General features: G+C 35.8%; 1 protein-coding gene across 1 annotated transcript in view; it reads left to right on the forward strand.

Annotated features, from left to right (window-relative positions):
• The window catches only part of LOC137407823 (uncharacterized), a 101,566-nt gene that overhangs the window by 43,763 nt on the left and 42,572 nt on the right, over positions 1 to 15,231 (forward strand). Inside the window, exons 3-5 of the mRNA XM_068094203.1 lie at positions 2,403 to 2,553; positions 10,095 to 10,301; positions 12,075 to 12,169. Of these exons, the coding sequence (XP_067950304.1) occupies positions 2,403 to 2,553; positions 10,095 to 10,301; positions 12,075 to 12,169 (453 nt within the window). The remainder of the gene's footprint in view (positions 1 to 2,402; positions 2,554 to 10,094; positions 10,302 to 12,074; positions 12,170 to 15,231) is intronic.

Genomic DNA, 15,231 nt, shown 5'->3' on the forward strand with positions numbered 1-15,231 from the left:
GTGTTAAAATTAAAACTCATAAAACTTGGAATTTCTGTTAAAAGTGGTCTTTCATACTGAAAGGAGAATAGTGTTTTCCTTTTAACGTTTTCCTGCTAAAATATGTTGTGGGAAATGAGTCATATCTGTTTAATGACTTCGATACACTCAAATTAGTTGAAATATCATAAGTGAGTTTAACAGCATGATAGAGATTCTTGTAAAAGCTTTCCACTATTAGTATGATTGTTTATGGAGTTGTCTTCTCTTTGCTAAACTAAATAAAATTCTCTGCTGTGAGGTTTCTAACAGAGATATGTGTGTACAAAGGAATCAGAAATGAGGATTAGACTGGTTGCTGTACAAGTCGAATGGATTTCTAAGTAATAGACTTGATACGCAAAATGGCGATCAAATAGATATTTAAAATAATAATGGCAATTAGACAAGTTGGATGGCGGGTCACTCCGATGGTGAATCACGCTGTATCTGTCAATTGTACTAACTCAGAATTAGTAATGCAGAAGAACAGCTTAGCTTCAGTTCACTACACACCTATTCATGATTATAGTGAGAGTGCTGCACTACGGAATACCGTTTCTACTGCTGAATGCTCTTTAGGCAGTATTTCAACTCCTAGAACTAATATAAACACATAATTATATCCTTATGAATAAGATGGAATTAAATCAAAGGTAGCTGTTCTGCCTGTTCTCCATATTAGTTACAAAACGGTTAGTACTTAACAGATGAAACTAGAAATGAACCTTTAGAGCAGAAATATATCCGTAGTTGCCTTTCATGAAAAACACGCAGTTTAATTAAATAACAAAACCGCAAGCGAACCGCATGTTATCAAAAAATGCACTTTGGCTCACAATATTAACATTGAGTTTCTGCAGACACCCATTACTCAGACAACACAAGTTCTTCCTTAGCTATTATCCTTTGAAAATAACGCTATTGAGGGGGTTAAACACATGTCACCCTCAGGTCATCACCGCAAGCTCTGCCTACACAAATATATTGCAAAATCTTTTTAAGCATAATTTAATTATTCCATCATCCTAGAAAGAATGGCCACGCTCAAAATTATATTTCGTTGCAGTCAGTGATAGGAACATCAAATGCTAATTTTTTTAAGTTGATCAATTGAAGCATCAATAATGGACACTTTCATTATATAAGCATAGCCGGCATGCGTTTTCACTATGAGTGTAGTTAGCATGCATTTTCATTTTTTAAATATAGCTAGCATGCATGTTCATTGTACGAATATAGCTGGCATGCATTTTCATTATGAGTGTGGTTGTCATGCATTTTAATGTTGATATACATAGCTTTATCATATTAGCCTTGCTTGGTTCCAAAAACTTAAAACATCATTATATGAATACTGTCCAGGGAGCTTGGATAAATAACTGTATTGTTATTTTCTAACTGTACATCAGAGAGTCTAATACCCTTATAAACACAAGGGATTATTTCAGTCAGAACATGGGCTCATGAGACCGTTGGTTATTGCAATGGAGGTCACTAATAATGTAGGTCACTCAAACTGTGTTGCAACAAAGAAGATTTTTCAGGTGTGACAGAAGCTTAAATGCGGTGCGTTTTGTCTGACAAAAGTCGCAGTTGTCCTTGAGTAGTAAAACAATAAAAGGCTATGTGCATAGGAGTGTTTTATATATTGAGAAAGAATGCGCCATTTCTTAAAGCATATATTGCTTAATAAACAGCTTTTAGCTGGATTCAGAGGGCTGTGGTGGTTGCTGTCTCATTTCAGATGCTGTTGTGTGAACTTAGGTATTTATTAGATCAGAAACATGTCACCTTTTGGGACCAGAGCTCAGGTTGCCTATAGTGTTGCAAATGAGAAATAAAAAAACTTCGAACCATTATATACAAGTGTTTCTAAATAACATCGATCAATGCTTACTACTATTTAACTTTTGACATCAGTGTTGATAAAAAATTAGCAGTATGCCGCTGCCTATGGTTACTATCATTTTAAACCAGATAGTCTGCCGGTGAGTGTTCAAGAGGCAGACTATCTGGATCTCAGAGACTAGTCGAAGTTTTGAAACCAAATATCTTTAGCCACTTGCCGGAAGGCATGGGAGCTCCCCGCGTAGTCTGAATGAAATCAGCCAAGAACAAGGAAACGCGTAGCCTTTACCCAGAGTAACAGACAGACACGCAATGACATAGTATTGATATAGCATACAGTGCTAGTGTCCAGCTATTGTACCTGCATCACTTCCTTTGTCACCAATGTCTTCCATTCTATACTTACTTTTTTGTCTGCTCATGTTCAGCACGTACATTCAGTCTGCACAAATTTGTTTGTTTCCTCGATTATTTTATAGAGACGATGCAATTTAAAAACTAACTTCATCCGATCAATCAAACTCTGTTTATAGGAGTCTATCCGTCACCAACAAAAACTGAAAAATGCAGAAATAAAAGGAAAAAAAAACTCTGTTCGCATTCAAGAATTGCGAGAAAAGTTTGTCGATCAATGCAAAAAGTACTTTGGAGTTCCCTATGCCAAAAGGTACTGGAATGAAAATGGTAAGTAACTTACATTGTGGCAGATAACTTACACTGTGGCAGGTAACTTACATTGTGGCAGGTAACTTACACTGTGGTAAGTAACTTACACTGTGGCAGGTAACTTACACTGTGGCAGGTAACTTACACTGTGGCAGGTAACTTACACTGTGGCAGGTAACCTGGCTGAGGTTTTAAGTATTTTTCTCATGTAAGTATTCTATTTGCTGTGTTGTTCTTTTTGCCTGATTAGTTGATTTTTTAAATTTGTAAAGCTATACATTATGCACTTATTTGTTTGATAAACGTAAGGGCAGTTGCTGAATCAGTTTTTTTAGTTCAGTTGTCAACCAGTTGAGCTTAAAAAAGATGAACAAAATAGTTTATGGACTTTAAGAATGCGTCTAGCAATGATTTTGCCAAGTAATGAAATGAGGTTAACAACGCCTACCAGAGTGGTATGATTAATTACTTAAAGCTTTTGTTGGTTGCCGTGTGGTATAAGATTTTGTTGCAGATAATGTTTGACCGCAGAAGGCCATTTTTATTTCACCACAGTTTTCTAAGAATATAAAAAAGATTTCCGTTTTGCCGTCGTTTTAAGCTTAAAGCTAGGTGGAGCTTGTTTGAACAGCTATATTCCGCTTCACTTTTTCACGCTCCAACTATGATCATATACAAAAATAGTAGATTTTATCAGAAAAGACCAGTATTTATCTATTATTAGCGATATTTTTCGATGTTTGAGGTTTTATAACTGTCAGGATGTTTCAAGATTAAAATTGACAAAACTTCATTGCAGTTAAAATGCTCAGAAGAAAATATGTGCGAAATGATGTCACTGGCTGTTATTGGTGCAATAGTTGGTATTGGCTGTTGCGTTTAAATAGCAGCGTTATGCGTCTCTATTCTGTTGGTCTCTTTGCAACTATAGACGTCATTTTGTTTTATCTGAGTATTTTAACTGCATTCAAGTTTTATCGATTTTAATCTTGAAACATCCTGGCAGTCAGGTCACCTCAAAATCAAATTAATTTAGGTCACTCTAGATTCAAATTAATTTTCAAAATGCAACATTAAAAGCCACTTAAAGCATGACAGCTTTTTGAGGGAAAGTGAGGGGATCATTGGAAGTTATAAATAAAATGGGAAATATCTAAAAATAACACAAACAAGGTAAGTTAGTTTAAATTTTACCTAGTCTGAATTAAGTAAGTAAATAAGTTGATAAGTTAAACTACACATTTTATGACAAACCGCTGCCTCAAAGCCTTCTGCAGACTTACCCAACATTTTTATCTATTATTACTTTGTTAATTAAATTTTTACTTATAATTTAGCTTTTTTATTTAGTTTTTTCACAAAGCTTTTTTATAGTACGAGTTCACTTTAATAGCATGTTATCTGCAGTATTTATTAGGGCGATGTAATAGGTGTTTGGGCTGTAAAACCAAGCAAACAAATCTCGGCTATGATATGATGATTTCAACATAGAAAAAAGTTTTAGAGCAAAGTATATTTGTAAACAAAGATGTGACTGTTTGTTTCACATTTACTAAAAACAGAAAAACGAGAAAGGCTGTTTCAGCATTCTTACTTAAAAAAACTCATTCGCTCTATAAAACCCTTGTCAAATCGCACATCAACACGTTGCACTGGCATGCAAATGGCAATTCGTTTTCATGGTTCTGTTATTTGTGGTAATTTAGGTCAGTGGTTTCAAGTTGTATGTTTTCCATGTCACTATGTCTTCTGTCTTTTTTGGTAATAAGGTCAGTATTCTAGTTCGTTTTCTATCACTATGTTTTCTGTCTTCTTTAATAATGAGGTCAGCGCTCTAGTTCGTTTTGTATCACTATGTTTTCTGTCTTCTTTGATAATGAGGTCAGTATTCTAGTTCATTTTGTATCACTATGTTTTCTGTTTCTTTGGTAATAAGGTCAGTATTCTAGTTCGTTTTGTATCACTATGTTTTCTGTTTGCTTTGGTAATAAGGTCAGTATTCTAGTTCGTTTTGTATCACTATGTTTTCTGTTTTCTTTGGTAATGAGGTCAGTATTCTAGTTCGTTTTGTATCACTATGTTTTCTGTTTCCTTTGGTAATAAGGTCAGTGTTTTAGTTCATTTTGTATCACTCTATTTTCTGTCTTTTTGGAAACGAGATCAGTATTCTAGTTTCCATCATGTACAGTACCAGACCGTTTTCTCGACCTATCTATGTATTGCTATCTCTACCTGACCAGTTTGTCGACAGACTTTTGGTCTGTCGACAAAGTAGATGATATGAGAGATGAATATGGGAGAAGATTTGACACAATAAAATGTCAAATAAATTTTGATAACTGACCCTGCTGGTTGGTGAACTGGCGACGAACTTTTTAACGACTACGCCGACATTTGCGAACCATTCTGATTTCAAATATGTAGTTTTGTATCACTAAGTTTTCTGTCTTTTTTGGTAATAAGGTCAGTATTCTAGTTCGTTTTGTATCACTAAGTTTTCTGTTTGCTTTGGTAATAAGGTCAGTATTCTAGTTCGTTTTGTATCACTAAGTTTTCTGTTTCTTTGATAATAAGGTCAGTATTCTAGTTCGTTTTGTATCACTAAGTTTTCTGTTTGCTTTGGTAATAAGGTCAGTATTCTAGTTCGTTTTGTATCACTATGTTTTCTGTTTGCTTTGGTAATAAGGTCAGTATTCTAGTTCGTTTTGTATCACTAAGTTTTCTGTTTCTTTGGTAATAAGGTCAGTATTCTAGTTCGTTTTGTATCACTAAGTTTTCTGTTTCTTTGGTAATAAGGTCAGTATTCTAGTTCGTTTTGTATCACTATGTTTTCTGTTTCTTTGGTAATAAGGTCAGTATTCTAGTTCGTTTTGTATCACTAAGTTTTCTGTTTGCTTTGGTAATAAGGTCAGTATTCTAGTTCGTTTTGTATCACTATGTTTTCTGTTTGCTTTGGTAATAAGGTCAGTATTCTAGTTCGTTTTGTATCACTAAGTTTTCTGTTTGCTTTGGTAGAAGCCAGAATTCTAGTTTCCATCGCGTCCAGTACCAGACTATTTTTTTGACACATTCATGCATAGCTATCACATGGGCGACCAGTTTGTCAACAGATGTTTGTGAATAATGAAACTGTTTTTAGTTCAATGACATTAGCCTTACTCAGACAATTTGATAAAAGATGTGACATCATAAACTTTACCCTATCGCTATGGAATCAATCATATCTTCTTACCGGTATCTAAGTAATGTCTGTGTTAAAAATTCATAGTTGACAAGTTGTTGCACACTGAACCATAGCGTTTGGGGAAGTGAGTTACTTGAAAATAAATGACCATTTCATTATAGCCATTTCATCTAGATCTACTTGGATAAGATCAGCTATCTCTTCAGGCTCTATTTTCTACTTCTTCTCTTAGAATGTCCTGAATCCGGATCCACTATTTAGTGCTACTCTGTGTCAACACACCATATCAATTGAGGTCGCATTAAGAGTGTCAGAGTTCTATAAACAAGTTGTGTTGGCCAAGTTAAAGGATCTCGTGTTATTATTATGTTTATTAAAACTTCACTGTAATTATGTTGTTGATGTACTGCTGGAGACATTTACTCAGAAGGGGTTATTGACCGAATGTGCTTCGTTGTATAAATTTATGTTCACATGTAATCTCAGAGTGCTTGCGGATTCCCTCGACGTAGGGGTGCATGATTGTAAGTTACATACGGAGGACTCCGGGATGTTGGCATGAGTGCTACATACGGAGAACTCCGGGATGTTAGTATGAGTGCTACATATAAAGGACTCCGGGATGTTGGTATGAGTGCTACATATGAAGGACTCAGGAGATGTTGACAAGAGTGTAGTTTAGAGTCTACTCACAGTTTTAACTTAAAAGTAGATAGTAGACTTATTGGCTAGAATATCTAGCTAATAACTAATATTTAATTACTCTTTAAAATAAAAATGCAACGAGTCACTTTTAAAATCACTCATATGGCCGATCTCAATCAAACCGATGAACTTATCGATGCAATTGCTAAAAAGCTATATTACTCTGAATGCTAGTAACAGAGAAATCTATTCTAATATTTCTCTTACAGTAATCTCAAGTAAGACTTGTGTACTACAGATCACATATTCCAGCTCACCATACTTCTACCCATTACCTAGCAACATCTTTGAACATATTGCCTTATTCCAAACTTGTTCTTTTCTGCATTTGTATTATAGTTTTCAAAATCCTGTGCAAACTATGCCCAGAATATTTATATTTATCCTTCCACACATACGTGTATGACAAACATCATTTTCACTATGTTTCCATGGTGCGCATTACTGCGAAGCAGCCCCCTCCGAAGTCGAGGGGATTGTACGTTTCCATGCTGCGCAGTGGTTTTCAGCAAATACCACAAATTAGCCAGAGAAGAGAAATTGTATAAATCAAATCGCCTGATGGAGAAATAGAATCGATCACGGATACCAAACGTCATAAACGGTCTTTTTATGATTCTGTCGTCATTATACTTTTATTTACAATACACATTCACAAGGTTTTACAAACCTTAACACACTTTTTACATAGTAATATATTTTAATAAGTATTTTTAAGTAATATATTATTTAAACGTTAATTTAGGACTTGCCACCTATTTTTCGAAAAGTGTTGGCATCGATAACAAAGTCCAGGAAAGTAATCACCTCATCATCCTTGTGAATGCAGACCATAATTAAATTTAGGTGAAAGAAGATCGGAAGAATAGTAAAAAAACAAGATTAGCAGGACACCCTTTGTACTAGTTTATGGCCCTCGAAGAATCCGTCTCCACGGCATGAGAGCTATGCGCAGCCACTGCGCAGTCGTTGTTTCCTTGCTGCGAATTTGCACTGGCTTCGCACTGATCAGTGCGCAGTGATTTCAGTGCGAAGACGCCGTTTCCATGATTCGGAGATAGCGCAAATCCAAAGCACTGCGCATCATGGAAACATGGTATTTCTATTCCGTGACACCAACATACTACATCCACCGTCATATGTTACAGTTTATGAACTTTCTGTTACTACGACATTCAATTCACTACCCTGACTCTTCCACAACACTATTAGATTATCAAATTTTAAAACTCTTCTGTTCAACTCACTCAATAATTCTTGGTTTCTGACTTCCATTTTTCTGTCTTTAGGCATGTAATGATAGACATAATTTTGTCGATGATTACTAATGCCAATAAAAAGTTATACAGACATACATCTATGAGTCAGACTATATATTCAAAGCAACTAGTATAACAATGGTTATATGTGGAAGTCGAATAAATAACCTTGATTTAGTAAAAGCAGAAGGCTGATAGAAACACTGAACAACAGAGAAAATTAAGTGGAAGGAGAGAAGAGATTAATGAAATGTTCAATTGCATAGAACCAAAAATGTGAAAATCAAAAGGTGCTACTCATTTGACACGGTGATGAATATGCAATAGAGTACTCTAGAATTATGGTAATATCACTAGATCAAACACTGTTGATCAAGTACCTCTCAAGCCTTATAAGCTTTCATCATAGGTGCAATGGTGGCCAGGTCGGCTTTTCCTTGTACAGATAATGAATGATGAGTCATTTTGAACGCTAAATCAAAGATAATTTTATTGCCTTTTGTAGTAATATCTCACAGTATACAATATGTTTACTACTAACGTAATACTACAAGGCAAAGTCTACCCGTTCGCGGAAAACAATCATGAAGCTGACATCATTTTTCTAATCTTGAGTAATGTACTTATTGAATACCTATTTAATCAACCAGCAAACATGTTAGTCTACAATTATTTGGTGATGAGCTGTTACGGCTGATCAAAGTTTAGGCGCTCCTTTGACCAACTCAAAGACTTTTAGGAGTATGCTACTAAAGAATGTAAGGCTATTTTACTTATGCTAATTACATCCCATGTTATCTTGCCATTATAATATTCAACATTGTGAAACTCAGCCTAGGTCATAACTAATCTGTTTATATTATATTAAATGACTGTAAACAATAACCAAGTACAAAATATTGAATTCTTTATTTTCAGTTTATTTGGAAATAAAAAGTTGTTCTGGTCGCTCTGTTTTCACTATATAGCTACATGTAGGTTTATTTGAACATTTGTGTCGGTTTTATATGACTTTGTGTGAGTTCATGCGGTAAGGAGATTGGATGTAGACATCTGTGATGTATTTCGAATTGAGTCCAAGATAGAAAAAAGAAATGAATATGGCAATTTTGCCCTAACCAAAGTCTAATGGAATAAAAAACGTGAAAATAGTAAAATTCTCTGATTATATATCTTGGCATGTTGGAAGATGTCTGTAAGTCAGCAGGCCAGATCGAAGCCAATACTATAATGACCTGGAGAGGATGATTTGGCTCACTGAGAATAAAAAGAACTGCCTGACAGTCTGGCAGTTTCTGTTTGTGGTGCAAAGTTCATATTCGTTAATGCGGGATAGCTAGCCTTATGTAAGGCCCGTTGAGCTGTATTTCCAACAAGCAGACAAACACTAAACTGACTCTCTTGGCAGCATTGTTAAAATGTTCAGTGATGCCTAAAGTACACTCTAGTATTTACTCGGTCGGTGCAATGATATGAATTATGTTTCATATCATAATATGTAAAACAAATATTGTTTTATTTTTTTTATAAATATTGCCTTCCACTACTGGCTAGATAAATAAAAACTGTAAGTTATTGCTCAGCAATTACCAAATAATCATTCAAATATCTAATATATTCCAGCCCACCACACTTCAACCAATCACGTCGCAAAATCTCTGAACGTTTTGCCTTATCCAAAACTTGCTCATTTCTGCATTTGTGTTACAGGTTTCGAATTCCTGTATAAACTATGCCTATATCTGTTTTTATAATTCCACATTCATATATGACAAACATTGCTTTCCGTTCCATGTCATACTACATCTACCATTGCATGTTTCAGTTTATGAAATTTCTGTTACTACAACCTACAATCCTGACTCTTCCGAAATACTAATAGATTATCGACTTTTAAAACACTTGTTCAACATACTTAATTAATTCTTCATACTGTCTTTTCATTTTTTGATTTAGCATGCAATGAAAAACATCACTTTGTTAATGGTTTACAATGTCAATAAACATTCATACATACATACATACATACATACATACATACATACATACATACATACATACATACATACATACATACATACATACATACATACATACATACCGTATATATATCATCATAAAGCTCATCATCAGACTGCATATTTTTGTAGATGTTATTTTTAGCACGTTAATTCTGAGACAACCGTAATTTTCAACTTTGCCTACTTCTTTCATGGCAACATTTACTTTGATAAAGTTAATTATTACAACGAAAACTTTTTTCAAAGTTTTTGTAATTGTCTTCTCCTTTATAAAGAGAAGGCAACTGTTTTCTTTTGAAGCAAGTAGGTGTTATAACTTATATAGCAATAATCTCTGTAACAGCTTTACTACCATGATAACTCTTGCTAGCTGTCACTATTTTCTTTTAGAGTCTGAGTACCATAGTCCTATGTTTTTGGATTGCTGTGGTTTGATCAGACAAGTAATGAGAGACCTTCAAGGAGAGTTTGGCTTCGAGTTTGGTCCATGGAACCAGGCCTATCAGTATGATACCCTTCCTATTACTGTCCAATCCAAGGAAAAGATGCAGCCAGGAGACTTGGTTTTCATAGCGGCAACATACTACAATACCAAATGTTAGTCATTTTGAACACTCTGCGTATGTACGTATTTTATCATTTTACAGGATATCAGGTTAGCCACAATGGCAAGAATTTTATGATCACACCATATCACCTGCGTAGTTTAGATCGGTTTTTTGCACCAACTGTTCTTTGTTTTTGACACTAGCCTGCACTCTCCAACTGTTATGAGTCAAGAAAAAGGCTTTTTTTCTATTGCCTTGAGTCACTGAGAACTTCACGGAGAACTTCCATCCTTCCATATTTTGCCGCTCACATAAAAATTTAATTTTTTTACTCAATAGCCCAAGTTCATAGTCTGGCTTCTCATTATTCGTACAAACTATGGCTCAAAATGTTTCTTTTTGCTCTCCATATTGAGTGATGATGTAACTAATTTGTAGAGATGCTGAGTTGCTGTACTGTAAAGCTTGCTGCTTGCTGTGTGTGGGAGACAAACCCCAATTTTAAATACATTTGATGATCAATATACCTTTCCACCAAATCTTACTAGAAATTAACCCAATCCAAAAAATATCATTACATTAATTAATATATATGCATTTGTATGTTCAGATTTGTGAAAAAGGAAATGCATTTGAATTCATGGAATTTTCATTCTGCAAGTTAATGTAAGTGTAGGTTTAAATTCTAAGCCTGTAAATGGTAGTAATTATTTTCATTACTGTAAATAAAAATTAAAATGTATTATTTGGGAATTTCAATTAAAACAAAAGAATGATTAACTGTATATATCATCTACTTAGCTCAGGTATGAATAATAATAATAACAATTTGGCAGAATAAAAACGCGTTAGATATTTATATCTGTGTCATAAGAACTTACAATTTATTTGCTAATGTGGTAGGATAAGATACTAATGCTATTATCAATCACAGATTTGTAGAGCATATATGAAGTCTCCGATTTTTTAAAGGAAAAATCGTCCGATAATGATTTAGTTAGTTGACCTTTGTACTGACGTAAACATCTGGTAACTCTAACACTGTAATTCTCTTTTAGAAGAAGACCAGGCTTTAGTTTTAGACACAAATGTGGGTTTTTCAGCATGGACTTCGCTAAAAACGCTTTATAACAAAACTAATTACAAGTGTGATAAAATTGTTTTTTAAAGAGAAAGGTCAAACTTATAAAGGAGAAAAAAAGGTATTTTATGATAATCATGTTCTATAATGAATTAGCAATTCTTCAGCCTTTAATCTGACTTACTCAGCATATAAAGAGCTTGTGACAGCTATTGTCTATTGTCAGAAGCCTCAATATTTACAGTTGTATTATACGTGTAGGTTAGACTCAATATAAGGAAAAATATCTATAAGTACTCCAAAGTGGTTGAATTAGATCCTGATGTTTCAATATAACACTGAGCTCTAAGCTTTCCATCTGAATATTGAGAGTCTAGGAATGAAGGCTACAATACCGCTGTAGGAGGTAGTCTAGGAATGAAGGCTACAATACCGCTGTAGGAGGTAGTCTAGGAATGAAGGCTATAATACCGCTGTAGGAGGTAGTCTAGGAATGAAGGCTACAATACCGCTGTAGGAGGTAGTCTAGGAATGAAGGCTACAATATCACTGTAGGAGGTAGTCTAGGAATGAAGGCTACAATACCGCTGTAGGAGGTAGTCTAGGAATGAAGGCTACAATACCGCTGTAGGAGGTAGAGTGACTAGAGCAAAGCTTGCTGCTGAAATGCTGTGTGTGAAATGTAGGCTTAACTTTACGGATTTTGCTTTTCATCATCTATATTAGCTTGTTAATTTACAGCAAAGAGACAGAAACATAACATGGTGCATGTGGAGGTGTGGCTCGGCGAGGGAGATAAGACAATAGGTGCCCGATGGCAGCGGGGTAAAGTTCAGGTAATATACCCTTTCCACAAGCTATATACCTCCTTACTCTAACCTGACAGCATTACAATCAGTCTCTGTGCAATGTTCATGAGCTGAACCTTTACATTCCATTTACAAACTCTGCTTCTGTACATTATATACGATCTTAAACTCTGTGTACCATGTATAGTCTTAACGTCTGTACATCATGCACAGTTTCACTCTCTGTGTTCCACATACAGTCTCAACCTCTGTACACCATGAACAATCTCAAAATTTGTACATTACATACAGTCTCAACCTTCATACACTGTATACAATATCTCAACCTATGTACACCACGTACAATCTCAATATCTGTACACTATGTACAGTCTTAAACCATAACTGTCACGAACAACTTTTATCGTTGTTCCTAGGTAAATCAGACACGCTAATTCCGATTTTGTACTCAAAATAAAGATTAGTCCACTAACCTTCAAAGTCATTTAGGCTTTTTTAAAGCGTTTCAATATCCGTTTCGAAAACAACACAATCGGCATTACAAGCTCCGCCCATAAATATGTGACGAAACCTAGCTTTTTTAGGAACGGAAGTTAGGAATGTTTGGTCCGATTTAGAATAATAGAGATGGGTGTCTTAAAACCCATTATTATCTAAATCCAGCCTGTAAAATAATTTCAGATTTTTATGAAAGGTATATAAACTATTTAAAATTGCTCGTAGCGTGTTACATGATGTTTAAATGGGCTGGACGCCGAGGAAAATGAGCTCAAAAAGCGCGGTTTTATCACAAGCTAGCGTTGTTATAGTGCTTTTTTAAATATGCAATGCTAAATAGCTTATCTACCTTTCAGAAAAGACTCATATTATTTTTAAGGCTAAATTTAGATATTAATGGATTTTAAAACACCCATATCTATTATTCTAAATCGGTTTAAACATCCCTACGTAACTTCTGTTACTGAAAAGCTAGGTTACGTCTCGTATTTATGGGCGGAGCTTGTTATGCCGATGGTGTTGTTTTCAAGACCGATATTAAAACGCTGTAAAAAAGCCTTCATTACTCTGAAAGTTAGTGGACTAATCTTTATTTTGAGTACAAAATCGGAATCAGCGTGTCTGATTCACCTAGTAAATACAATAAAAGTTGTTCGTGACAGTTATGGTTTAATATGTGAATGCTATTCATAATTCAACCTCTGTATGTATCAGAAGACATGAGAATATTTGTACTATTAAATCATTCTCATGACCTTTATTGCAAAATATTACGTATAGCCCATGTTTGCTTGTTGCTCAAATTATCTGACTATATAGACTTTCCTATGTAGTTTATTTACAAATTCAGTTCGTATAAATTCTACTCGCAAGTTTCAAGTTTTATTATGAAATACTTTGGTAAGTTTTACCTATAAGCTTTAAAATCTGGCTAGAAGTTGATAGCAGGTTGAAATCCAGTAGTTTGCAAAGGGATGGCAGCTATAGCTATATATACAGTATATATTTACAGTATGTATATACAGTATATATATACAGTATATATATTATATAAATCTGGCTGAATGCCCGTGTTGCACCTGTGATAAAAAAGCTTTTGCCGAGAAAATTAATTTTTAATCAAAATAAAACCATTTACCATTCTAACTGTTAAATGAAGGTAGTATTTTATTCCTGTGCATGTCTGACCAATGCATTATTCAAATATTTGAAAGTTCGAGGCAGCTAAAACAGATTATTTATTAAAAAACATTTGTTACTTCTAATGATGCACATTTGCTCAAGATTTAAAATAGCTTATAAACAGTGACAGGTAATGTAGCAGCCATCGACTAAGTTTCTTTACCTGATGAATTTGAGTAACTTAAGCTAATATTTTAATCCTTACTATAATAAGAACCATGTCCCGTCTTCTGTTGTGCGTTAAAAAGATGCACCTCAAGGTAATTGAACCCATATGTTAGGATGCATGGATGTGAAGCCAAGCAGACTACCACTAAGTCATGCAGCCACTTTTGGTTTGGAATAATTATGCTTAGAATGGTGACACATCGTAATTTCTCACGGCAATGCTGCCCTCTGACGGTCGGTGAGCACTCTCAAAAGCAGGATGAACACCATATGCACTAGGAGTGCAGACAGAAGCACTGGAGGACCACCAGGTGAATGATGAACCACCCCTCTCCGACTCGAGTGCCACACCTCCGAGTGTAAATACGCCAAATGTAGGGGCGCTAGCCCACCTAGAGGGCCTGTTTGCAGCAGCACGGTAGAACAGCACAAAGCCTGGGCAGGCTGAGCGGCTAGCACGGTTGCTGACACTTATCAGGGCACACTCAGTACCGGCAATGGAGATGTAGGACAAACCTCTGAGGTGGAGCTTTCCATCTCACTGAAGGAGGGGACCGAGCATCAAGTTTAGGAGCTGCTGAGCAAGAGACTCATCAAACCACTAAATGCACCTGAAGCTTTTCGGCGGTGTTGGTCCAGGAATGGCAAGGGGCAGTTCTGTGTCAACTGCCGGGGGTTGAATGCTGTCCCCAAGCAAAACCAAGCTGTCTCTTGATCAATGACAGCCTCAATGCATTGTTTGGCAGCAAGTACTTTAACACACTGGACCTGGTCAGTGGCCACTGGAAAGTACCCTTGAACACCGATGCACAGTAGAAGTCGGCGTTGGCTACCCGGTGGTAAGGTTTTGCCCTTTGGTCTTGCGTCTGCGTCAGCCACCTTCCCGAGACTGATGAAGCGTGTGCTGCATGGCTTGTGTTGAAAAAGGTTGTCGTTATACTTAGATGACATCAGCATCATCATTGCCTCTGATTTGACACCCATCTACACCCATCTTCAGTGGTTAGAGGAAATGTTTCAGCATCTGAAAAAAGCTGGGCTGAATCCCTCTAAAAGCGAGCTGTCCCAATCACAAATACAGTACCTAGGCAATGTGGTCAGTGCGGAGAATGTGTTTACTGACCCAGAGAAGACGCGGGCGATTTGAGAATGGTTGACCTTTAAAGGGCTCAGGGAGTTGGCGATGGTACATACCCAACTTTGCTACCACAGTAAGGCTTTTACACTGACGGACTGGCAAA

The sequence above is a fragment of the Watersipora subatra genome, chromosome 11 (assembly GCF_963576615.1).
Source record: "Watersipora subatra chromosome 11, tzWatSuba1.1, whole genome shotgun sequence".
Lineage (NCBI taxonomy): Eukaryota > Metazoa > Bryozoa > Gymnolaemata > Cheilostomatida > Watersiporidae > Watersipora > Watersipora subatra.